This window comes from Puma concolor, chromosome B1, assembly GCF_028749965.1.
Source record: "Puma concolor isolate L17-30 chromosome B1, mPumCon1.1.hap2, whole genome shotgun sequence".
In the NCBI taxonomy this organism is placed as follows: Eukaryota; Metazoa; Chordata; class Mammalia; order Carnivora; family Felidae; genus Puma; species Puma concolor.
In genome coordinates, this window is record NC_141670.1 from 17,113,872 (window position 1) to 17,138,996 (window position 25,125).

The following is a 25,125-nucleotide window of genomic DNA, read 5'->3' on the forward strand; positions in this document are numbered from 1 at the left end:
CCTTCAAAGCGTCATTTCATCTGACTTGGAACACTGCAAAACGTGTTGGCCTTTTTCCGAATCAAAAGTGTTAGTAATTTCCCATCTTTTTTCTTTTTTCTTTCTTTCTTTCTCACCCCCCCCCCCCCCCCCCCCCCGCCGCGCAGAGTATTAGGAAGACAGCTCATAGTGCCGACTGATGAAGGATTCCAACATTTCCAGGGTAATGAGCCTAGTTCCGCGGTCCACACACCCTTCCTGGATGCCTGTGGACACAAGCACAACATCAGAGAGTAGGTTCCTATGAGTTACTTTCGAAAGTATTTTTCATTTCATTTTAGTGATACTTTTCTCTTACTTACTTATTTATTTTTTAGGTCTATTTATTTTGAGAGAGAGCGAGCTGGGGAGGGGCAGAGAGAGAGGATTAGAGGGAGAGAACCCCAAGCAGGCTCTGCGCTGACTGCCAGCCTGAAGCCCCAGGCAGGGCTCAGACTCACAAACCTTGGGATCACGACCTGAGCCGAAACCATGAGTCAGAAGTTTAACCGACTGAGCCACCCAGGCGCCCCCTTTTGTTTTCATTTTTAATTTCCTGTTAGTTATACTGTTCCCATGTCTGTCTTAGCCGTGAGCCTTGGCCCCACTGATTTGGGAAGCTTGGACTTCGGGGAAGGGCAGGGGCAGAGCATTTTTTCACAGGGTGCTTCTCATTCTAAATTGATGGTGATGCACCAGTCAGAGTGGCTAAAATTAACAACTCAGGAAACCACAGATGTTGGCGAGCGTGTGGAGAAATGGAACCCTCTTACGCTGCTGGTGGGAATGCAAACTGGTGCAGCCGCTCGGGAAAACAGTGTGGAGGTTCCTCAAAAAAGTACAAATAGATCTACCCTATGGCCCAGCAATAGCACTGCTAGGAATTGACCCAAGGGATACAGGAGTGCTGATGCGTAGGGGCACTTGTACCCCAATGTTTACAGCAGCACTTTCAACAATAGCCAACTTATGGAAAGAGCCTAAATGTCCATCAACTGAAGAATGGATAAAGAAGATGTGGTTTATATATCCAATGGAATACTACTTGGTAATGAGAAAGAATGAAATCCTGCCATTTGCAACAACGTGGATGGAACTGGAGGGTATTATGCTAAGTGAAATAAGTCAGTCAGAGAAAGATACCGTATGTTTTCACTCATATGTGGAACTTGAGAAACTTAACAGAAGACCATGAGGGAACGGAAGGGAAGGGGAAAAAATAGTTTACAACAGCGAGGGAGGCAAACCGTAAGAGACTCTTTAAATATAGAGAACAAACTGAGGTTGATAGGGTGGGAGGGGGAGAGGGGAGAATGGGTGATGGGCATCGAGGAGGGCACCTGTTGGGATGAGCACTGGGTGTATGTAAGTGGTGAATCATGGGAATCTACCCCCCAAACCAAGAGCACACTGACAATGTGTTAGCTACCTTGACAATAAATTATGGTTAGAAAAATAAATTGATGGTGATGCGGAGGACGACGATATCAAGGGAGTTAACTTTTGAAGGTTAGATGCGAAACCTTTTGCTAAATGCCAAACCCAAAACTGACCCCTTGTGATGGATCCCAAGCTCCATCACAACAGCAGAAGGAATAAAGCTCTATCCCATCTTCTCTGGCTCACCAACAGATTTCGATAAATCTCTCCATGCCAGTCACCCGTAGTTGGGACTGTGCCAGGATGTCCTTTCACTACAGCAAAAGGGATGCAAACTCATAGAGTAAGTTAGGCTTTTAAGAGGCCCTTAGGGGCGCCTGGGTGGCACAGTCGGTTAAGCGTCCGACTTCAGCCAGGTCACGATCTCGCGGTCCGTGAGTTCGAGCCCCGCGTCGGGCTCTGGGCTGATGGCTCGGAGCCTGGAGCCTGTTTCCGATTCTGTGTCTCCCTCTCTCTCTGCCCCTCCCCCGTTCATGCTCTGTCTCTCTCTGTCCCAAAAATAAATAAACGTTGAAAAAAAAAAAAAAATTAAAAAAAGAGGCCCTTAAATGTTGACTGATGCCCGTGTTAAAATGTTGCTTTTAAGGATACGACTTTTATCGAATGTAATAATCAATGATTTTGTTTGTTTGTCTGTTTGTTTGGGATTCTGTACTTTATGGATAAAGACTCGCCCAGATGCTGCAAGCATCGTATTCTTGACGCTCCACACGCCCTCACGGAGGCTCTGCTCTTTCCCCACAGGCTGTGCATCTCTGGCTCTCAGATACTCCCAGGGGTGTGCTCTTCCCCTGCACTGCCAGGCCCCGCTCGCACGCGGCCTGCTGACTGTTCAGCAGGTTCACCCCTGGAAGAAGAGGTTTACGATGCGGATGGAAAGATGGAAGAATATTTTGCTTTTGACAGAAAAGAAGAGTAAATAGAATTTACTTGACATTGACTTAGTATAATAATATTAACCTTTTTGGCATTTATTTTGATTATCCGCTCATTTGGTGTTTTGCGTAGTTTTTACTTGTCCGAATGATTTTCCATTCTTTTGAGAGTAATGTACTCCCCAAAGTGTTTAGATTCCTTTTTTTTTTTAATTTAAAAAAAATTTAACGGTTATTCATTTTTGAGAGACAGAGACAGAGTGTGAGTGGGGGAGGGGCAGAGAGAGAGGGAGACACAGAATCCAAAGCAGCTCCAGGCTCTGAGCTGCCAGCACAGAGCCCGTCGCAGGGCTCGAACTCATGGACTGTGAGATCATGACCTGAGCTGAAGTCGGACGCTTAACCGACTGAGCCACCCCGGTGCCCAAAAAGTTTTTAGATTCCTAACAGGATGTGTCTGTGCTAGATCAGTGCTCCCCTCTCTGTTTTGACCATATGGCACAGATGGGGAACAAGAAGTGTGTTTGGCATTCTGGCGAAAGTGGACAAGGCCACCTGAGGACTCCAGGCTGCCCAGAAGGGCACAGGGGAAGGCCCCGTCTCTGCACTAGATACAGAGGCTTAAATTGGTTCCTAGATAAAAGCTACAAAGATTGAATAATAAAAATTGGTCTTGTGATCGAAACTTGGTAGCAATAAAAAGTAACAATGTACTGTTTAAAACAGGATGTTACAGGGGCGCCTGGGTGGCTCAGTGGGTTGAGCGTCCGACTTCAGCTCAGGTCACTATCTCGCGGTCCGCGAGTTCGAGCCCCGCGTCGGGCTCTGGGCTGATGGCTCAGAGCCTGGAGCCTGCTTCCGATTCTGTGTCTCCCTCTCTCTCTGCCCCTCCCCTGTTCATGCTCTGTCTCTCTCTGCCTCAAAAATAAATGAACGTTAAAAAAATTTTTTTTTAAATAAAAAAAATAAAACAGGATGTTATATTTATTTATATATGCATAATATATATATGCATGCATAGTAGATGGATGGATGGATGGATGGATGGATAGATAGATAGATAGATAGATAGATAGCACTGTTTTAACTTGAGCCACTGATACTTTTAGTAATTACAGTGGGTTTTGTTCTTAGGGGTGATGAATGTCTTGAACAGAAATCAGTTCATCGCCATAGGATGCGGCATAAACACAGACTTCCTCCCGTTTCTCCTCACGACTGTATCAAAGATGCGGTGGCTGCGGAAGTGTTTGATCATGTCTGGACAGATGTGGTAGCACTGTTGGAAGAGCTGGTTAGAAAAACTTGGGAAGTTACACTCCCAGGTACTTATCTGCAGCATGTGTCCCCAATGAAAAGAAAAAAAAAAAGACCCCCCGTTGCCCAGCTTGGTGGCCACACCTGGGATATGGTTGGGTGAGAAAGGAAGTGAGTTTTCCACCCTCCTTCACATGTGATCTTTGATCCCTTCAAAGGGGACATCATCATTTTTTGAGTTCTAAAAATAATATGTGTGCACTTTTGGAAGAGTAACCTAGAAATACACAAGAAAGGAGCTAAAAGTCCCTTTAAAAAATCTCTAATAATAGGATAACCTCTCTAATACTGGGATGTTGGTTTTTAAGGGTTTATGGCATTTTTTTGTAAAGTAAAATGGAAACACAGATAATTGTACAGTTACTTCATTTAACCTAGCGAAATGCTCTCGAAGCTACTGGAGATCGAGAAGAAACAAATCCTAGAAATGCCAGTGATGGACAACACTGGCTAATGTTATGCGATCAGTAGGGTAGTGGTCATGATAATTTAAATACGTTCTTTTCCAACCAAGAGATTAGTTGGGTATTGTACAATACCAAGAATTTTTCTTGCCCCAGTGTATAATCCCTAGTTTTCTACCTACCGCCGAAATGATAGAACGTGCGTGTGGAAAGCATCACATCAGGCAATTGCCTTGTGGGGTCTCCGTGTTATACAAGGTTCAGTGGCCATCGTAGACTCACGGTAACTCCAGAGCAAATATTCTCTTAGAGAATTTTAAGTACCTATGTTAGATAATATGTTTCCTAATAATATTGATTTTTTTGTTTTGTCGTTGACGTGGAAGGAAAGAAACAGAAAGAAAACTTGAAAGTAGCTGAGAATAAATCTCCACTTACACTCATTTCTCGTACGAACACCGATGCGTCGAGTGTTCCCCCATCCAGAAGCTCTGAAGCCCGAAGTATATCCCTGGCTTCTCATCTTCATCCACCTCAGGTAGGTGTTTTTCTACCAGTCTCTCTCTTTCCTTCATTATTTTATGGCCTTTATGTCAAGAGTGCCTGCCTTTCTATATCGAGTATTTGGGTCTGTCAATTGGACTACTTTAAAAATAATTTGTGGAAAAATAAAATAAAAATAAAAATAATTTGTGTATAGAGTTTAGTAGCATCACCATATTCTTGAATAGAGACACTCAGATTTGAGACTTCCCACCTGCATTGAGCTGTAGAACTGTTTACATATTTTTATTTTTATTTAAAAAAATTTTTTTTAATGTTTATTTATTTTTGAGAGAGAGAGAGACAGAGAGAGAGCAGGGGAAGGGCACAGAGAGGGAGACACAGAATCTGATTCAGGCTCTAGGCTCTGAGCTGTCAGCACAGAGCCCGACGCAGGGTTTGAACTCACGAACCACGAGATCATGACCCGAGGTGAAGTCAGAGGCTTAACCAACTGAGCCACCCAGGTGCCCATCCATGTTTTTAAAGAGAAAAAATGCTTTTCCCCAGCATTTCTAGCCAATATGAAGAATCCAGATGTTCTCCTCTCTTCCCTCCCAAATGATAAAAAAAAAAAAAGTCAATGAAAATATGTTGGATCCATTCAACATTTATTGAGTTTACATTAAGTGCACTGTATTAGGTATGTTCAGTTGTATCAATCATATACATGAACGAAGCATAGTCCCTGATCAAGTAGAAAGAAAAGCATAATGCAAGTCAGATGCAATACATTGGGTCAGTTCTGTGCAAAACAAGGCCTCAGGAGAATAAAGGAGAGAATGATTCATCCTGACCTGAGCTCGAGCCTTGATGTTTTAGGTTGGAGGTGAAATTTGAACAGAACCACGAAGAAGCAAGTAGGGCTTGCACGGGTAGGAGGTCTGTGTGGGTCATTTCAGGCCAAGCAGAGGCATGGGGGAGTGGGAGGGTGTGTTTGGAGAACAGTGATTGGACGGGGCAGGGTTAAAGGTGGGGATGCTGGGGCCACCGGGGGCATTGGGTCAAGACCAGGGTGGTGAGAGTCAAGAAACTATGGAGGAACTATTTGGGACGTGTCACTTAACTGTTCCAAAGTTGAGTTTCCTTTACCTAGGGAATGATGATAAGACGTTGTCCAAGGTATTGCCGTGAGGATAAAATTCTGTAAACAGGTGAGAGTTCCTAATGCAAAGCCTAGTGCATTCTAGGCACCCAGGACATTTTTCTTGAATTGCTTCCTTAATCAAAGATCTAGTGGAGGGTGGGGCTGGAAAGGCTGATCTTGCCCATGGGAGACCTTCAGTAACACTAAAGAGTTTGGACTTTATGTTTTGCACAGCTTGTCTTGTGCGGGTGGGGAGCAGAGAAAAAGGACAGGGGTTTCCTGGTCTTGAGGTACATGCAGTTTAGCTGGAGGGAGTCAAGCCAGGCCAAACAACACTGCACACACGCACACAGGCACACAGGCAAGATGAGGCGGCCAGTAGACAGTAGGGTGGATGAGGGTTTGAGCCACAGAACTACAAGTGTCGGGCCTGATGGCACAATTTATGAGCTCTGTGATCTTGAATCAGTCCCTCAAAGCCTCAGTCTCATAATCGATGGGATCTGTGGGTCAGGAGGCCGTGAGAAGCAAAAGAGATAAGATGCTGAGTACAACGCGTAGGGTAGAGTAGGCACTCAATCAGTGTTAGCTTTCATTGTAACCAGATGCGAATTGTGTATCGTATCCTATCATAGCACATCACATCGCATTGTATATTGTAATTTGATATCCTTTAGCTCATAAATGCCCTGGAGAAAAAAAATAGCATAGCCTCCATAAAGTAGAGTAATACCTGAATTAAATCCTAAATGATACATTAGATTTGGTACGGCTGAAAGGAAAAGGGAAGATACTCAAGGCAGAGGCAAACCTATGCATCTAGAATAGGAGCACATAAACAGACGACCTTTGCAAAGTGTAGAAGAACACAGGTCTGAATAGGATGTACCGTCAGTGGTAGTTTAAAATAGAAATATCTAGGTTGGTTAAGTGTCCAGTTGGTTAAGTGTCCAACTTCAGCTCAGGTCATGATCTCACTGTTCGTAGGTTCGAGCCCTGTGTGGGGCTCTGTGCCGACAGTTCAGAGCCTTCAGATTCTGTGCCTCCCTCTCGCTCTCTGCCCCTCCCCTGCTCGCACTCTGTCTCTCTCTCTCAAAAATAAATAAACATTAAAAAAAGTCAAATAAAATAGAAATATCTAATAGGGTTGTTTTACTCTGTAGTGTAAGGGCTTTGCAGTCAGACTTCTTTGCTTTTGCTGTTCAAAATACACTTTCAGAATGCTGCCGCTAATTGTATTTTTCTCTGGGCTTTTTAAACTGCTCTGGCAGGATCAGCATTGGTTCCCACTTTGCATATTCACATACGCAGTATGAATCGCATAAAAATGGGTGGCTGATGACAGCATAGAAAAGAATCTGTAAGTATTAGGCAAAATATAACTAAGCCCGAAAAATATGGAAAGTTTTCAATCTAAGGAGTTTTTTTACAAGTATTTTCTTTTTGTGGCTTTTTATTTTTTTATTTTTGAGAAGGACAGAGAGGGTGCAAGCAGGAGAGGGGCAGTGAGAGAGGGAGAATCTTGATCAGACTCCGTGCTGTCAACATAGAGCTGGACATGGGGCTTGAACTCACAAACCACGAGATCATGACCTGAGCTGAAGTCAAGAGTTGGACACTTAACTGACTGAGTCATCCAGGCCACCCTCTTTTTATAGCTTTAATGGGCTTCAAAAAAATTTTTTTTACAGCTGATTCGTTGTTTTCATTTGGATCCATGTTAAAAGGAAATGAATGGATGACAAAGTTGAAAATAAAGTATTATTAGAGCCTGTTTTGAAATAGTCAAAGTGTTCTAGCAGTAATGACAGGTCTTAATTTATTCCACTAACATTTTTTTGTTTTTACATGTTCAGCATGGGGGAAAATGTGCTTGTGGTTGCTACATCTATTCTCGAACTAGAATATGATTCTAGTTCAGAAATCCCGTTTGCCTGAATCAAATGTTGTTTTACATCCTGGCTGGTCATATTGCGGGACCAAATAGGGAATTCGGGATTATTTAGCCCGTCGTGCTTTCCCAGTGTTCTTCAACTTAATTCTCATACAAAGTATGTATCAGTATTCTGGACTTAAAGATTAGGGAATTAAACCTCCAAGTAAGCTTTCCAAGACCACCAGTCAGGAAGCGGTTAGAATCGGGATTCAAATTTAAGGGTCTGACGTCTGGTGTTCGGGTTTCTTCCTAGGCTCTTGTGCGCTTCCTGGCAGCTACCTTCCTCAAGCTGTGAAGGACTTCCTCTGGGAGCAGTCCAGTTAGGAGCTGGGGTGCCCTTTCTTTGCTTCTCCAGATTCTCTCTCTACCTTCTTCACCCTGGTATGCCCTGGCCGCTGGTACATTCTAGCTGTCTGGAGGGCTCCTTCGCCCCATATGGCTCTCAGAGCTCAACATGGGAGCAGAACGTGGGACGTTGTTCACTCCTGGCCTCTCTGCCAGGTCGCAGTGGTTGGTGGCGTTTCTCCCTGCAGCTCCCCTTGCCGGATTCCAGAAACTTCTCCCTCCCTTCTTGCCACTTCTTGCATTGGCACTGGCTGCCTTTTAACTTTCACTGTCTTTACTCTTCTCAGGTTCATCGCTTCTCCAACAACTTTTATAGTGATTTGAGTTGTGTGATGACAATTCAAGCAAAACCACTTCAGCAGAGACCTACCTGTTTTGCGGATAGAACGCAGTACGTATGCGAAATAACGACGCAGCCTGCTCTCTAGGCTGCATGCACCTGAGCATGAGGCCTGCAGAAGTCCGCGTGCTAGGCGTGTCTGAGCACACTCAGGGAAGGATACGGCCATGTGTGAGAATGAAAACGCACTGCTCCAATAGCAGCCACAAAAGTGACTTACCGTTAGGTGAGGGTCAATAGATAAGGGGAAGATAGCTGTGAATTCTTAATCTTCTGGGCTATACTGTGTGATTGCAGTCAGGGAGGACCTTAGACCTTATGTTCCTGTGGACGATTCTTCAGTGGAATGGAAGTTGAATTGGAAATGATAGTCTGTCCATTCGTTCAGCCAATATTCAGAAGTATCTGCTTGAGGTGGGCACTCTTCCAGACAGTGCCTTGTAATGGGCACATCTATCTATGCCCTGTTCACCGAATGCTTACAAGCTGAGTAATTAATTTGGCTCCCCCTCCCCATCCCTCCCGCCCCCAGGAATGAACAAGAAGGCAAATCACTGGGTGTGGGGGCCAGTGCTCCGTCTTTGGCCCGGCACCGTCTGGGACGAATCTCTGATGCTCGCGGACTCCATGCTTCCGTGAAGAAGACGCCTGCACATCTGAGGCTGCCTTCTCTCACTTCAGACTCCCAGAGGATGAAGACCCCCAGTGTGTGCAGCGATGAAGTTCTAAGGGGAACAAAGCCGTAAGTCTTGTTTCTCTCCTGGGGAACCAGAAGCCACATGTGACGGAGGATAGAGACAGGTGGACACCTTCTAAGTAGTTCATTAATTTGAATATTTCCCATGAACTGCGTTTCAGTAGTGTAGTTAAGCTGCGTGCTGGAAAGTAAAGTCAGGCAGAGAACCCGCGTTTGTGTCTTTCCAGTTTTTATTTAAATTCTAGTCAGTTAACATGTAGTGTAACGTTGGTTTCAGGAGTAGTATGACTGTTCGTTCTTTTTTATCTCTAAGGCTGTGTTTCACTCTGTGTGGGGGAGTTTCAGAAAAGCTTTTGACCTTAGGGCTCGACATCAAATCATTGCCCTGTTAGAAAGGAACTTGTCTTTTCCTTTATTACAGAGGTATTAGGGAGCAGCCCAGCTTTATCACTTACTCAAGTGCCCAGCAGTCTTTACATTAATAACGGCTAGTGTTTGTCGACAGCTTTCTGTTACCAGCACCAGCGGGACGAGTCACATTTATTATCTGACTTATTCCCTGCCACAAATCTTTTGAGTTAGTACTCGTGGGATCCCAGATCCAAGAGGAGGAGACAGAGGCTGAGAGAAGTTGCATAACTAGCCAAAGCTCCCAGGAAGGAGAGGCAGAGCCTGGGGCTCCCCCGAGGTGCTATGCAGCTTCCGAGACCTCCACTCCCTACCCCCCGGACCACTGGCCCCAGGCTTCCTGCAGCAAGGGAGGGAGTCATTAAGGGGGCTGCCTTAGGCTCCCCCTGCAGGGATGGGGTGCATAATCAGCTGCCAGTGCTTAACCAGCAACTGGATTTTTCTGGATGCATTACACAGAGCCATGTTCAGCTTTGTGATAGAGTACTGTGTCTTTCACCCTCTGGAACTGGTATTTCTGGTGGTGTTCGGGTTATCCGGGGTTATTTGCTCTGATAGTTCTTTTTTTTTTTTTTTTTTTTTTAATTTTTTTTTTTCAACGTTTATTTATTTTTGGGACAGAGAGAGACAGAGCATGAACGGGGGAGGGGCAGAGAGAGAGGGAGACACAGAATCGGAAACAGGCTCCAGGCTCTGAGCCATCAGCCCAGAGCCCGACGCGGGGCTCGAACTCACGGACCGCGAGATCGTGACCTGGCTGAAGTCGGACACTTAACCGACTGCGCCACCCAGGCGCCCCTGATAGTTCTTTTCAAGAGCTCTTCCCCTCCTCCAGTCCCACTGTGGTCACTTGGGACCCCTGACCCCATGCCCCCCGTCACTGGCACATTGCTGGCCCTCTCCTCCTCCTCCTAGCCCCCCCTGGGCCCCACAAACAGGCTTTCATCCAAAACCTTTTCTATTTTCTGTTGAAATCTGTGCCTCCAACTATACCTTCCCTTCATGTTCTGCCCCTTCCTATCCATACACCACAGACCCGTGTTTTTCACCTGTTTTTTTTTTTTTATTACTGCCATACTAAGAAGCCCTTTTAGATGATCTTGCCTAATTCCTCCCTCACCTGTGGAATTTTAATGCCACAAATATACCGTACAGTCTATGTACTGTTCTTTATGTCTGTGTTTTATGCATAAAAAAAGTAAGGGTTGGTTTGTCTGTCCCACCAATTACCGGCGTTGGCCCCTTGGGGGGCAATGTCGCCCTCATTGATAGGCATACCTGTTTCCATTACTTCTGATCACCCGCCTTGACTGGGTTCAGCCTTTTTTTCTGTCTGACCCACAACCATGCCAGCTGTGCTGGTCCTTCCCTCGTGGGGATTTTGTTCGTGCCCTTTCACTTTTAACAAAGTAACCTGCTTTTTTTCTATCAAAGTACTCCAAGTTCACAGTGGAACATTAGAATAGTACCAAAACTACAAGTAGGTGTCAAAGGTCACCTGTATGCCTAATACCTAGAAATGTAAAAATGATAACTGTTGATAAATTTACTACCAATTTTATCTATGGTTACGTTTCTTCTTTTCTTTCCTTTATCTTTTTTCCAATACTACGTTTTCCTACTAATATAGCTTTTTTCATATTTTTTTCACTTAACATTATTCCCATTTTCCACATTGTTAAATATTTGCGAAAGCATGATTTTAACGACTAGAAATAACGTATGGGTATGTGATAATTTGTGAAAAAGTTCGCTATTACTGGAACTTTTCCTTCAATATTTTCACTATTATAATGTACAGGGGACATCATTTTATGTAAATCTTTTAAGTTTTTATTTAAATTCCAGTTAGTTAACAAACAGTGTAATATTAGTTTCAGGTGTAGAGTATCATTTCATATAAATCCCAGTAAGGATGTCTTTAAATTGTTTTTCCTGCTGGTACAACCCTAGAAGTAAAGCTACCGGGTCAAAGATTATGGATAGTTTTACGACTCTTCACATCTTTTTCCAAGGCTCTTCCCAGAATGGTTCTAACAATCTGTAGTCCCACTGGCAGGACGTGAAACTCTTTCCTTGCAGCCTCTAAACTATGAGTAGTATGTGTATTTTAAAACTTGATAGCCAGTATGGTCACATTTTAATTTTCATAACTTGATTATTAACGAATCAATGAATTGGAATCTTATTGTAGAATATCCATCTCCATTCTTGTGCATGAATCAGACAGTCTTTCCATGTCAGTATCTGGTGGGGAATGTCTATCATCATTACTCTTCTGAACCTTTCCTCACCCTTCCTGACAAAGTCTATGATCTGGTGGTCAAATTCAAAACCGAAAAGTATCACATTGAACCTGATGGCATTAAATCTATTACAAATGTAGGGATGACCGACACTTTCACAATATTTAGTTTTCTCATCGGAGAACGTATCTTGCCTCTCCTTTTAATGCCCTTACGTAAAGTTTTATAGTTTTCCTCATCGAGGCCCTACACCTTGGTAATTAATTTTATCCTTCATTGATCGCTCCGTTCTCTCAATTTCTACAGCACTTCTATTTAGAATCGTTTACCATAGCCCTTCATTACATCAACTGATTACGTTGTTCTCTAATAACTTCATGGGTTTTCAGTAACTTACAAGCTCCTTAAGAGGAGGAACCAGACCTTCAATTATTTCCGTATCCTGTACAGGGACTAGCATCGCAGAGCAGTCAGTAAATACAGTTCGACAGTCACTGCCGAGCAAGGAGAAGGTGACCGGAGCTGGTGGTCAGTCCCCCTCTTTACAGTTGTCTTTCCCACACTCTGCTCATTCTCCTCGAACATTTCTTTTGAAAGGCAGCTGTGATTACCAGTTCCGATGAGGAGCTTTGTGGTGAGGTCTGTCCCCCTGTCTCTGTACCTGGGTGCTCAGTTACATGTTGTTGTGTTTACAGGCAAACTGGCATAGACTGGGGGTCCTCCCCACCGGCTCAGGCCTCAAGGAGCAGGTTACCCCCCATAGGCTCAGAGACTGGTGGGCAGAATGTGGCAGTTCCTGGATCTCGACCTGTTCCTGTAAGACACATTTCATTATATTTAAGTGCACCATTTAGATCGTCTACTGCAAAACAAACAACCACAATATAATTTTGGCCCTTCCGGGGCCAAGTACGAACTCAAGTACCGTGAAACGTCTCCATAATCTGCTTCCTGAAAGTAACTGGCATGCGAGAACTGACGGGAGGTGGGAGGGTTAATTCACTGTCGTGCGAAATGAAAACCGGATTTGAACCGAATCAGAAAGTCCAGGTGTCAAAGAAAATCTGACAGTCAGAATGCTATAGCAAAGAAAATAGCATGAAGGTTAGGTCAGGAGACAGGGAGATCTGTGTTTGAGCCCGGCCACCCAAATGTAGTGTAGAAATTAACGTAGTAGAAATTAATCTCCCTGCGCCTTTGTTTTCTGACCCGTAGAAGGGCCACAGTGATTCCTTCCTCAAAGGACTGATAGAAGGATGACATGAATTTATAGATGGGAAGTAACGCCTGCATAAAGTCAGAGCTCTGTAGAACGCCCCTGCCATTTTTATCAGTTCTCATGTTTACGGCTCAGGGGCACCATGTCCGGCTCAGGGGCACCATGTCCGTCGCAATGTGGAGGGAATGTCTTCTTCACCCAGGCTCAACGCGGCCACGTGATGGCAAAAGGTGTGGGGCAGGTGTGGGGCTGCTGGTGTGCATCACCAGATGTCCCCCCACAGTTACAGTGACTCACCACTTCGCTCTCTTACCAGTATAACTAACTCATCTCTATTTCGTAAAACACAGAAGGGCCCCAGTCGTGGGAACCTAAAAAGCCTAAGGAGAAAAACCGATGGAATGTTTTCTCTTGCATTCCTTTGCTTCCCTGAGTGCAGCGGCAGAATCCATTCCTAGAAAGGCAAGAATTGCACAGCTTTCGTGTGTAACCTTAGAATGTCGTGGCTTAGAGTAAAATCATAAAGGAAGGCAGACATCACATTAAAAAAAAATAAACCCAAAATTACATTTCTATTATAATTTAATATTGGGTACTTTATGCGGTTCGGGTTTTTAATCCGTATTTATCTATTAGGACACTTGCTTTATCAGGTTAAATAATAAAATGACATAATCAACATGTGTTTTCACATTTATGCTTGATAGATGTTATACTTCCCAGTATCTAAATAAAAGTTTCAGATAAGGGAGTGAATGGATGAATAAATGAGTGAATGGTTGAAACACAAAGAAAGGAATCTTCTTTTGTCTTTTTTAAGGATTGCGTTTACCTGAAACCAAAACATATTATCCTTATTTAGTACAGAGGGAGGCATCCACAGAACCGTGTGTTAAGTGCAGTACCTGACAGTTTGGAACGCTCGCCTCTTCGAGAAAGATCTCTGACCGTGGAACAGTTTTCAAGACCCAGCACAACCCATACATTTCGGGTAGGTTGTCTGTTAACCATAAAGTTGACTTTTAAAAATGTCTGAAACAATACGGGGGGCCTGGGTGGCCCAGGCGGTTAAGTGTCTGACTTCAGCTCGGGTGGAGATCTCACAACGCGTGGGTTCGAGCCCCGCGTCGGGCTCTGTGCTGACAGCTCAGAGCCTGAAGTCTGCTTCTGATTCTGTGTCTCCCTCTCTCTCTCTGCCCCTTCTCACAGTCTTTCTCTCTCTTTCCCTCTCAAAAATAAACATTAAAAAAAAAAAAAGAATCTTGTTTAAAAAAAATACGTGTAACAATAAAGCTCACCCCTCATTTTATTTTTCTTCTGACAGTTAGATACTCCTCGAAAAGGTTCACTGACCCTGATGGAATTTGCTGGCCACACATGGACAAGTCAGAGTCTGTTGACAGGTCAGTTTTCTCCACATGTAAATAAATGAGGTGTGATGTAAAGTTTCAAGTTTTGGAAAGAGAAATGGAAGATCATCTACCTAAGTAGGACTCTTTTGACCACGTAAGAGCAAATTACAAGTGTTTGTCACCCATGGCCAGACACAGAAGTCTCTAGAAAGAGCCACACTTCAAAGATAAGCCCTCGCCTGCTGTTAGTCATAAAGGGGAAAATGCCCAAATGCTCTGCATTAAACTGGGGCCTCACTCTCAGAAAAAGGAAAATGCTGTCTCAGGAGCCTCAGGACAAATCAGTGTCTCTCTCCACAATAACAGTTTTCATGTTTTCTCATCACACCCTCCTCTTAATTCCCTTTAAAGATCTAATTTATAAAAATTAATACAAATATTCTAAATATTTTAGAATGGAGAGTTTCACAGATAAATACTTATTTTCAGCCCAGTAGCTATTTTTAGAGTAAAGTTTCTAGTCCGAACGCAGGCCAGTGATGTTTTAATTCTCAAAACTGTTACCAGTATTTTTGTTTAAGGAGGCAACATAGTATTATCATGAACTGTGCCACTCTGGAACCCAATGCCAGGTTTCCATCCCACTCACTGAGCTATCTTAGGAGAGCCTTAACCTTCTTGGGCCTCAGTTTCTTCTTTTTGTAATAGTCTGGGTTGATCAAGCCATCACTGGAAAAATGTCCGGAGAGGACCTCGCTAGATTCTAGGCATATGTTGTTTGTTCAAGAATTAGGAGTCATTGGGATTATAGGTCATGTGAAATGCACAGGGTAACTTGCTGTGTTAAGGCAAATGCTACAGTTTAAACATAAGTCTAGTAAAATTGAAGCGTTGTGACAACACGCTAATTTTATCACTTTTTACGTCACCCCTTCTGTAGTTCTGTGGCATAGTGATGTCACGGATGCTTTAGCCTTTTACAGATTCTCTCGAGGAACACTCAGTGCAGTGGGGAAGATGAGGGGACTGTGAGAGAGGTGAGCAGGACCACCAGCTGACTGTGCAGATGGGTAAAGGGTCGAGGGGCGGCCCGGAGGGGCCGTGAGCCACGCAAATCGGGATGAGCATCACGCGGTACACGAGACCGATCCCCTGGATGGTCAGTAGACAGTGGTGCCGGCAGAGGGGACGCAGAGAATTTCGATGAGTTTCGTTTTGGAGATCTTGACCGCAGGACGCTAAGTGGAGCTGTCTAATAGTTTACTGGGCACACAGGATTAGAGGTTCCGAGAGGGAACTGGGTTCTGAATTCGTTTGAAATCTGCACATTTAATTTACCCCCCGTACTAAGTCAGTATATTCTCTTATCAGGAGTGTTGTGACTATTATTACCGACCGTCAGGAGCTTTTCTCATGGCTATAGAAATAACTGAGGTACATAAGAGGTACTTCTGTAATTCTAAGAACTTATTTTCTTTCTTTGTGACAAGCAGGCATGTCATCTCTTAACCTTTGCTTCCAGGTCAAAAAGCGCCCGGAACTATTAATTTATCGACATTTGTTCTGTGGCAGAAGAAAAAGAGAAAGGGAGAAGCTGAGGGGAATCCCCAGCAGTGGCAAGGGTCTCTTAAGGCAGCTGACATTCCTTCTGCCCCCATGAAGCCAGTAGGCCACCAGAAGTCACTACTCGGCTTCCTGGGATCCACCTCAGGGTAGAAGGTGCTAGCAAAGCCACCAGCTCTCGGAGGACACAGGGCCAGAACTTAGGCTTAGTGGAGAAGGTGAATAACATCCATCCTTCCTTCCTTCCTTCCTTCCTTCCTTCCTTCCTTCCTTCCTTCCTTCCTTCCTCCCTCCCTCCCTTCCTCCCTCCCTCCCTCCCTCCCTCCCTCCCTCCCTTCCTTCCTCCCTCCCTTCCTTCCTTCCTCTCAGGACCCTCGATGGCAGTTTTTGCATATTTCCCGGTTTATGTAAAAGCAACATCAAAGTATTTTGGTTTTCTTTTTAAAAAAAAATATCGTCTGCATTGAATGTACAAAGCCATCCTTTTGAGAGCTGGAAGTTTGAAGCAGTTTAATGGGCGTTACTTTGTGGTTGGTGTTTCAGGTTCACAGTATCCGCCTAGATCTTTTCAGAGGACGACTCTGACGTCAAGGAAGAGATTCCAAGTGGCGTCTTGATGGAACCGGGAGCAGCCAGTCTCAGCATGCCATTTATCACACGAATAATGGAAGAACAAGTATTCTACTACGCATCAGTTTGTCTGACAGCGGGACCTGAGCCCGTCTGAGAGAAATGCAAGCACATAAACAGCTTAGTTTTGCATCCTTGCATTGTAAAGAGACTCCGAGTCAAATTCACCGACCTTCTTCACTGGAAGCGTTCGGATCTAATAGGTGTTTATAATCCATCATCTTGTCAATCACACATACACAGACACACACATAAGCAGTGCATGTATTTACACACTCAACAGATGAGAGGATATTACCTAGGAATGGGCCATTTTGTAACTTTGTGTCTTGACGTGCGTTTTGTGTCTCATTCTGTGACTCATCCATCGAAGTCCTGGTTACTAATTGATGTGATGTCACTCCCTTCTTTAGAAAATAGCAAAGCCCTCTTTGGTATAGTATGTCAGTTTATCTAAGATTCAGATTGTTCTGGGCGTTGTGCTGACTTTCTTACACCTTTGTAAAAAATTTTTTAATGTTTAGTTTTGAGAGACAGAGTGTGAGCGGGGGAGGGGCAGACACAGAATCGGAAGCAGGCCCCGCGCTCTGAGCTGTCAGCACAGAGCCCGACACGGGGCTCGAACCCATGAACCGTGAGATCATGACCTGAGCCAAAGTCAGACACTCAACTGACTGAGCCACCCAGGGGCCCCCTTACACCTTTTTTCAAAAAGTACTTGAGTCACGAGCCTCTTTGAGAAATGACAGTAACTGTCTCCCGAGCCAATTTCATTTTGCTAGTTTTCATGCTCAGCCTCAGGCAGTCTATCCAAAAGTGTTCCAAATTTATTGACTTTTAAAGCTGACTAGAAACCTAATTTCCCCATACCGTGTATGGTTTCCTGTTTGCTCTCTGCGGGTGAAGGTGTTCATCCACTGGAGGGAAGCCCTGAAGCAGCCTCCTGCTTATTTTATCACAGTCTGATCTTTGCTCAGATGTCACATCTGCTGTGAACCCTCCCTGATCCCTCTAAGGCAGCAGTTCTTTCCGCTCTGTCCTCTGACCCTGCGTGTGTCTCTTCCAACCATGTTCCCCTATCTGGCATTCATACAGAAAATGGAATGGGGATTGCGAAGGGGAGGTGATCGGTTGGAGGCCAGGCTCTAGGGTCATTTTCTTTTCTTTCCTTTTTTCTTTCTTTCTTTTTTTTTTTTTTTTTTTTTTGAGAGACGGGGGGGTGAAAGTGAGTGAGGGGCAGAGAGAGAGAGAGAGAAAACCATGAGGGGCAGAGAGAGATGGAGGGAGGAGGAGAGAAGCGGGGCTTAATTGAAGCAGGGCGTGTGTTTTCTTTTGTTTTTTGTTTTTTGTTTTTTTTTTTTTTGGTTTTTTTGTTTTTAACCAAAGTGGGGCTCGTGTTCACCCAAAGCAGGGCTGGAGCTCACCGGAAGCAAGGCTTCTGTTTTATCCAAATTGGGCCTCAAGCTCATGAACCACGAGATCATATCCTGAAATGAAGTCACATGCTTAACCGACTGAACCACCCAGGTGCCCCAGGGTCATTTTCGTTTGCCTCCCACCTGCCCCATGGTTTTCCTTTATAGTGACTTAGGTTCTTAGATGTTTCTATTCTCAGATCTCAAATCACCAAAATTTTTTTTTTTTCCGATCAGATACTTATATTTTATCAATTTATTTTTTATTAATCTACAATGACACTTGTCCTATTATCACTTAAATGCATAATAAATTATTTTCAGCATATTTCTGGTTGTAAGAAGAGAGGATCTTTGCCTACTTAGAGATGTCTGGAAATTAAAAAGTGTGTTGAGACGGGAACTAGTGTTGCCCTTGATCACAGAGGACAGGACAAAAATGGTGCTGGAGCCTTGCCTCTTTTTTGTTTCTCCCTTACATTTCTCCTGACTTATTTTTCACAGTTATGGAACCTGTTATGGAGTAGGTGGCTGGCCCCAGCTCCGTGACTCTCGATTTTTAATGCGTAGTTACCCACACAAAGCAGACCGAAGCATTTAGAAATGTTTCAAAACTCTCCCTCAACATTAGCTATAGGCATTTAAAATACCGGTCTGGATTTAGCCACTCTCAAATGTGAGGGATTCCTGGACACGGGAGCAGCCTGGAGTCCCTGTTTCCAAGGGCCTCTAGTCCTGGTGCCCTCTGGTCCCTAATTTCTGCTAACGGTGGGTTTTCTATCCACCCTGCTCTTTCAGAACGGCTCAAGCTATTTCATGTCAATTTCCAGGACCCATTCAACTGCTTCCCCGTCAGCACAGACCTCTTAGAAGGGAAAATGACTGATATGCATTCTAAACTAACATCAAGGAAGAGTATCCAAGAGAAATGATTTTCTCGTGGAGAACCACTGAATAGATTTTATGGTAGCTTTACTTTCTGTGGCTTCAAAGGTTTCTAAATGAAAATCTATTATTTGTATATGTATTGATAAAACCGCTTTAAAAAACAGAACCAAGTGCAGTAATCATTTTCAACTGGAGCATACAGCACAATTTTATTTTTATTTCTTTTTTAATTTTTTTGACAAAATTATTTTGAGAGAGCCTGTGAATGAGCATGAGCGGGGAGGGGCAGAGAGAAAGAGGAAGAGAGAGAATCCCAAGCAGGCTCCGTGCTGTCAGCATCGAACCTGGCATCCTGCTGCATCCCACAACCCTGAGATCATGACCTGAGCCAAAATTAAGAGTCAGAAGCTTAACCAACTGAGCCACCCAGGTGCCCTGAAAAAGTACAATTTTAGAGATAACAGAGGCATGGCTTTGCCACTGACTTTAGTAAGACCTGCTTAGAGCATGTATTTTTATACCTGTACACTTCATTTATAGGTTAAATGAGATTTAGAGGTTAGCAAATGATGCTTACATCAAGGATAGTGCTTTTTGAAGTGATCAGGGAAGAACTGGGGCAGTGTTTTCATTATACTCTACCTTGATAAGTAAGTCTTAGAATCTCTTTGTTAAAAATTGAAAAAGGCAAATTGAATTACTCCTGAGGTCAATTTTTAAATGAAGGTTAATGGCTATGTTAATTGAAATGTCTGTTAATTCATCCAAAACCAAGGAAGGAATGAAGGAATTTTAAAATAATATAAAAACATGTAAAATACCATAGAAAACTGCTAGATAAACAGTCTACATATTCAATGCAATCCCTATCAAAATAACACCAGCATTCTTCACAGAGCTAGAACAAACAATCCTAAATTTGTACGGAACCAGAAAAGACCCCGAATAGCCAAAGCAATCTTGAAAAAGAAAATCAAAGCCGGGGGCATCACCGTTCCGGGCTTCAAGATGCATTACAAAGCTGTAATCATCAAGACAATATGGTAATGGCACAAGAACAGACACTCAGATCAATGCAACAGACTAGAGAACCCAGAAATGGACCCACAAGCATATGGCCAACTAATCTTTGACAAAGCAGGAAAGAATATCCAGTGAAATAAAGACAGTCTCTTCAGCAAATGGTGCTGGGAAAACTGGACAGCGACATGCAGAAAAATGAACCTGGACCACTTTCTTACACCATACACAAAAATAAACTCAAAGTGGATAAAAAGACCTAAACGTAAGACAGGAAGCCATCAAAATCCTAGAAGAGAAAGCAGGCAAAAAACCTCTTTGACTTTGGCCACAGCAACTTTTTACTCAACATGTCTCTGGAGGCAAGGGAAACAAATGCAAAAATCAACTATTGGGACCTCATCAAAATAAAAACCTTCTGCACAGCGAAGGAAACAATCAGCAAAACTAAAAGGCAACCGACAGAATGGGAGAAGTATTTGCAAACGGCATGTAAGATAAAGGGTGAGTATCCAAAATCTATAAGAAAGTTATCAAACTCAACAACCAAAAAACAAATGATCCAGTGAAGAAATGGGCAAAAGACATGAACAGACATTTCTCCAAAGAAGACTTCCAGATGGCTAACGGACACATGAAAAAATGCTCAACGTCACTCATCATCAAGGAAATACAAATTAAAACCACAATGAGATACCACCTCACACCTGTCAGAATGGCTAACATGAACAACTCAGGCAACAACAGGTGTTGGCAAGGATGCAGAGAAAGAGGATCTGTTTTGGGTTGCTGGTGGGAATGCAAGCTGGTGCAGCCACTCTGGAAAACAGTATGGAGGTTCCTCAAAAATTAAAAAAAAAGAACTACCCTATGACCCAGCAATTGCACTATTAGGTATTTATCCAAGGGATACAGGTATGCTGTTTCGAAGGGACACACGCACCCCCATGTTTATAGCAGCACTATCGACAATAGCCAAGGTATGATAAGAGCCCAAATGTCCATCGATGGATGAATGGATAAAGGAGATGTGGTACATATATACACAATGGAGTATTACTTGGCAATCAAAAAGAATGAAATCTTGCCATTTGCAACTACGTGGATGGAACTGGAGGGTATTATGCCAAGTGAAATTAGAGAAAGATAAATATCACATGACTTCACTCATATGAGGAATTTAAGATACAAACAGATGAACATAGGGAAGGGAAGCAAAAATGATATAAAAACAGGGAGGAGGACAAAACAGAAGAGACTCTTAAATATGGAGAGCAGAGGGTAGCTGGAGAGGTTGTGAGACGGGGGATGGGCTAAGTGGGTAACAGGCACTAAGGAATCTACTCCTGAAATCATTGTTGCACTATATGCTAACTAACTTGGATGTAAATTTAAAAAATGAATAAATGAATTAAAAAATAAATGTTAAAAATTTTAAAAATAATATGAAAGGAAGTGTCCATGCTGATGTTATTCTGAACTAGAATGGAATTTCTATGCCAATTAAGAGGTACATCTTTCTTATTCAGGATTTTTATCTCTATAATTTTTTGAAATTTATTTTTTAAGTTCAAGTTAGTTTACGTAAGTGTAGTATTGGTTTCAGGGTAGAATGCAGTGATTCATATATGCAGTGACACATATAACACCCTCATCCCAGTAAGTGCCTTCCTCAATGCCCATCACCCATTTAACGCATCCCCCCACCCACCCCTCCCTCCAGCAACCCTCAGTCTGTTCTCTAAGAATTTCTTATGGTTTGCCTCCCTCTCTGTTTTTATTTTATTTTTCCTTCCCTTCCCCTATGTTCGTCTGTTGTGCTTCTTAAATTCCACATACGAGAGAAATCGTATATGTCTTTAACGGACTTATTTCACTTAGTGTAATACATTCTAGCTCCATCCACGTTGTTGCAAATGGCAAGTTTTCATTCTTTTTCATCTCACCTCTATAATTTTTAATAAAAGTATCGAAAGAGTTTTCAAAAATTCATTATACTCTTAAAGCTTCTTTCAGTTCCCGATTTGCGTATAATTTGCGTACCTGTCCACAGTTTCTAATACACAGGTTATTCATTCCTTTATTTTTTACTGCATAAGCAGACTTGGACCAGTGAATTAAAAATGCATAACCACATTGTTTGTGAGAGGTTTATCTCATTTATGAATTCCCAACTAACCTTTGTTTCCCCACAGAAGATGACATTCCTGTGTGATAATCATGGATTTATTATTTCATCAAATACCCATCAAGCACCTTCTTTATGTAAGGTTGTGTCCTAAGCAAGTTCAGGTAGCAATAGCTGGGCAAGGTAACAGTGGAAAGAGCTGTAGCTTCGAATCAAATAGGAAAGGCTTTATTGCAGAGGTTATTTTTGAGCAAAGACTTGAAGATGGGGAAAGAGACATGTATCTATGGTGAAAAAAAAATTCTAGACAGTGGGCCAAACACACAGACCTAGAGCAGGAGCATCCCTGGAGGTTTGAGGAACAGCAGAGGCCAGTGGGACATGACATGGAAATAGCCAGGGGGTGAATAATAGGAGATGAGATCAGCGAAGTAATAGGAGCTGAGTGGTTAAGATCCTTTTTGACCTTGGAAATCGTAAATTATCTGAAATAGGAAGCCACCGGAGAGTGTTGAGCACAGAGTGGCGTCATCTGACCCCAGAGGATGCTGAGATCAGATGGTAGTGGTGCAGATGCTGAAGAGTCAAGGGACTGGATGTTTTGAAATTTGAGCCAATAGGGTTTGTGGTTGCATTTGATGTGTGAGGCAAAGGAATCAAGATTGACTCCTAGGCTTGGGCTTAACTCTAGGGAGCATGTTGGGTCTTTGAGATGCTTCAGTGAGGATGTTGAGGCATTTGGAGAGCTGCACTTGGGGTTTAGAGAAGAAATACAGACAGGAGGGATACATTTGGCAACGGTCAACAGACAGATGGTATTTAAGTGCTGGAACGGAGGAGATAACCAAGAGACCGAGTGTAGACATGCAGGGAAAACAAAAGTTCTGGGCCGTGGGCACTCTAACATCTAGAGGAACGGGATGTGAAGAGAAACTAGCAAAGCCGACCGAAAGGAATGATTGGTGAGGGAGAACAAAAATCAAAGAATGTGGAATGCTCCAAGTCAAGGAGGGGAAAAAGTTTTCCAAGGAGGTGACAAGGACTCAGACATGTTGAATGCTGTTGATAGGTCAATTTCGATAAGAGCCAAGAAAGGACTTAAAGATTTAGCCACAGGGAGGGTACTGGGGACATCGACAAGATCTACGTTAGTGGAATAGACAAGGCAGAAGCCTGACTGCAGAGGGTTCAGGAGAGAATATGAGGAGAGAAATTCAAGCCCAAAGGCATAGCCAGTCTTTTGAGGGATTTTTCTGTAAAGGGGAGCCAAGGAATGGATCCAGAGGGAGATGTGGACTCAATCCTTTAGAGAGAAAGAAAATAAAAATCATGAGATATATTTAATGCTATTAAAGATATTAGATAAATACATTTTCTTAAAGTCTTAACATGATTGAACAATAGGGACGTGAATAAAATACCAAGAGTATGCTCTCCATTCTCACTCCATAGAACTGATCAGTAGTTTTCTTTCCAGATGTTACTCCAGCCTAGGTCCTTTGTAAGTTAATAAAAGGAAACCTCCAGGACACCTGGGTGACTCAATGGGTTAAGCATCATCCCACTCTTGATTTTGGCCCCGCCTTGAACTCTGCCCTGGGCATGGAACCTGCTTAGGAATCTCTCTTTCCGTCTCTCTCTCCCTCTCTAAAATTAAACGAATGAATGAATGAATGAATGAATGAATGAATGAATGAATGAATGAATGAATGGAAACCTCCTGTGAAATGAAGGAGGAGGCCAGACGGGAGAGCTCACACACCCTACCACTCTTCCTCAATTGCAGACCCAACACAAAGGTACTTGCAGGTGGTACGACTTTACTAACCCTTAGGGTGTGGGGCTGGAGGGAGGGAGAAAGGTTTTTCTCTCCCCTAGCAACAGCCCAGCCAATGGGAGACTGTCACAGCTCAGCCAATGAGAAGCCACTACACTTTAAACTCCCAGTTTAGACAAAGGAGTTTTAGTTTCTAGCAGCCACTCCCAATCCCCTCTCTCCTGTATAAAACAACATTCTGGGGATCCCTGGGTGGCTCAGGCCCTTGGGTATCCCACTTCGGCTCAGGCCATAGTCTCAAGGTTTGTGAGTTGGAGCCCCACAGTGGGCTCCCTTCTGTCCGCGCAGAACCCACTTCGGATCCTCTGCCCTGTCCTCTCTCTCTCTGCCCCTGCAGCACTCACACTCTCTCAAAAATGAATAAACTTTTTTTTTTTAAGTGTTTTTTTTTTTTCTTTGTTCTCCACACCTGTCTATGGTTTTGCTGTCTGCTGTGTCTCAAAATTGCAACTCTCGGCTGTTTCCAAATATACCCATTTTGCTGGTAAGATAAGTGAGGTTTGTTTTTTTTTTCAACGTTTATTTATTTTTGGGACAGAGAGAGACACAGCATGAACGGGGGAGGGGCAGAGAGAGAGGGAGACACAGAATCGGAAACAGGCTCCAGGCTCTGAGCCATCAGCCCAGAGCCCGACGCGGGGCTCAAACTCACGGACCGCGAGATCCTGACCCGGCTGAAGTCGGACGCTTAACCGACTGCGCCACCCAGGCGCCCCAAGATAAGTGAGTTTTATTTTTAAGGTTAAGGCAGAACCGAGGCTGCCTGAAGAGGGGAACTGGTAGTTAGGGAGGTTAGTCCTTGGGCAGAATTCCAGCCTCCCAGTCACTGCTTTTCCTTCTGCAGGCTCAGTGCCTTCATTCCCTCTTGAAGAGCTCACTACAACTGCCATCCCCTTACCAACCGCCCCACTCCCCCCTACCTTTCCCAGCTTCTCTTACTCCGCGTCTTTCCAAGGCCTTGACCTTCGCCTCTCACTTGTTCTTCTGGCTGCTGACTTTTCACGGTCCCGAGGATATTGTGGAAAATATTTGCATCACAGCAACCTTACTCAGCTTTCCCTAGTCCCAGTGGGCCACCGGATGCAAACTGGAAACCGCTGCTCCCAAGGATGTTGCCCCTGAAGCTGCCCCAAGATCAAAGCGGAAGGCCGCTCTGCGTGATGGAGAAGCCGGGGGTGCAGCCCTGCAGGCAGGCAGGCAGGCAGGCAGGCAAGCAGCCAGGCCCCAAAGGGTAGAACCCTGCCCGCTGCGCGAGGAAGCATGAGGTCAGGGACCCAGCCAGGAAAAAAATAAGCCCCAAAGGCTGACTTTCAAACCAAAAGCCTCTTTATTTCAATGTTCAAATAGCCGGTTCTCTGTAGTTGCGGTTCTCCGGTGCGTGACCAGCGGGAACCTTAAGCCCAAAGCCCTGCCCCGC

At 43.8% G+C, this 25,125-nt stretch overlaps 1 protein-coding gene across 2 annotated transcripts in view; it reads left to right on the plus strand.

The window, feature by feature from the left end:
- The window catches only part of FAM149A (family with sequence similarity 149 member A), a 58,379-nt gene extending 41,100 nt beyond the window's left edge, over window positions 1-17,279 (plus strand). Inside the window, exons 5-14 of one of the 2 annotated variants that reach the window (XM_086703256.1) lie at window positions 147-272; window positions 2,203-2,373; window positions 3,468-3,658; window positions 4,441-4,592; window positions 8,253-8,356; window positions 8,838-9,047; window positions 12,352-12,472; window positions 13,738-13,866; window positions 14,200-14,278; window positions 16,363-17,279. In XM_086703256.1, coding sequence (XP_086559382.1) covers window positions 147-272; window positions 2,203-2,373; window positions 3,468-3,658; window positions 4,441-4,592; window positions 8,253-8,356; window positions 8,838-9,047; window positions 12,352-12,472; window positions 13,738-13,866; window positions 14,200-14,278; window positions 16,363-16,517 — 1,438 coding nt within the window. In that variant the 3' untranslated portion in view covers window positions 16,518-17,279. Of the gene's footprint in view, window positions 1-146; window positions 273-2,202; window positions 2,374-3,467; window positions 3,659-4,440; window positions 4,593-8,252; window positions 8,357-8,837; window positions 9,048-12,351; window positions 12,473-13,737; window positions 13,867-14,199; window positions 14,279-16,333 lie in introns of both variants that reach the window. The other variant, XM_086703257.1, reaches the window with a different exon arrangement.
- The last annotated feature ends 7,846 nt before the right edge of the window (window positions 17,280-25,125 follow it).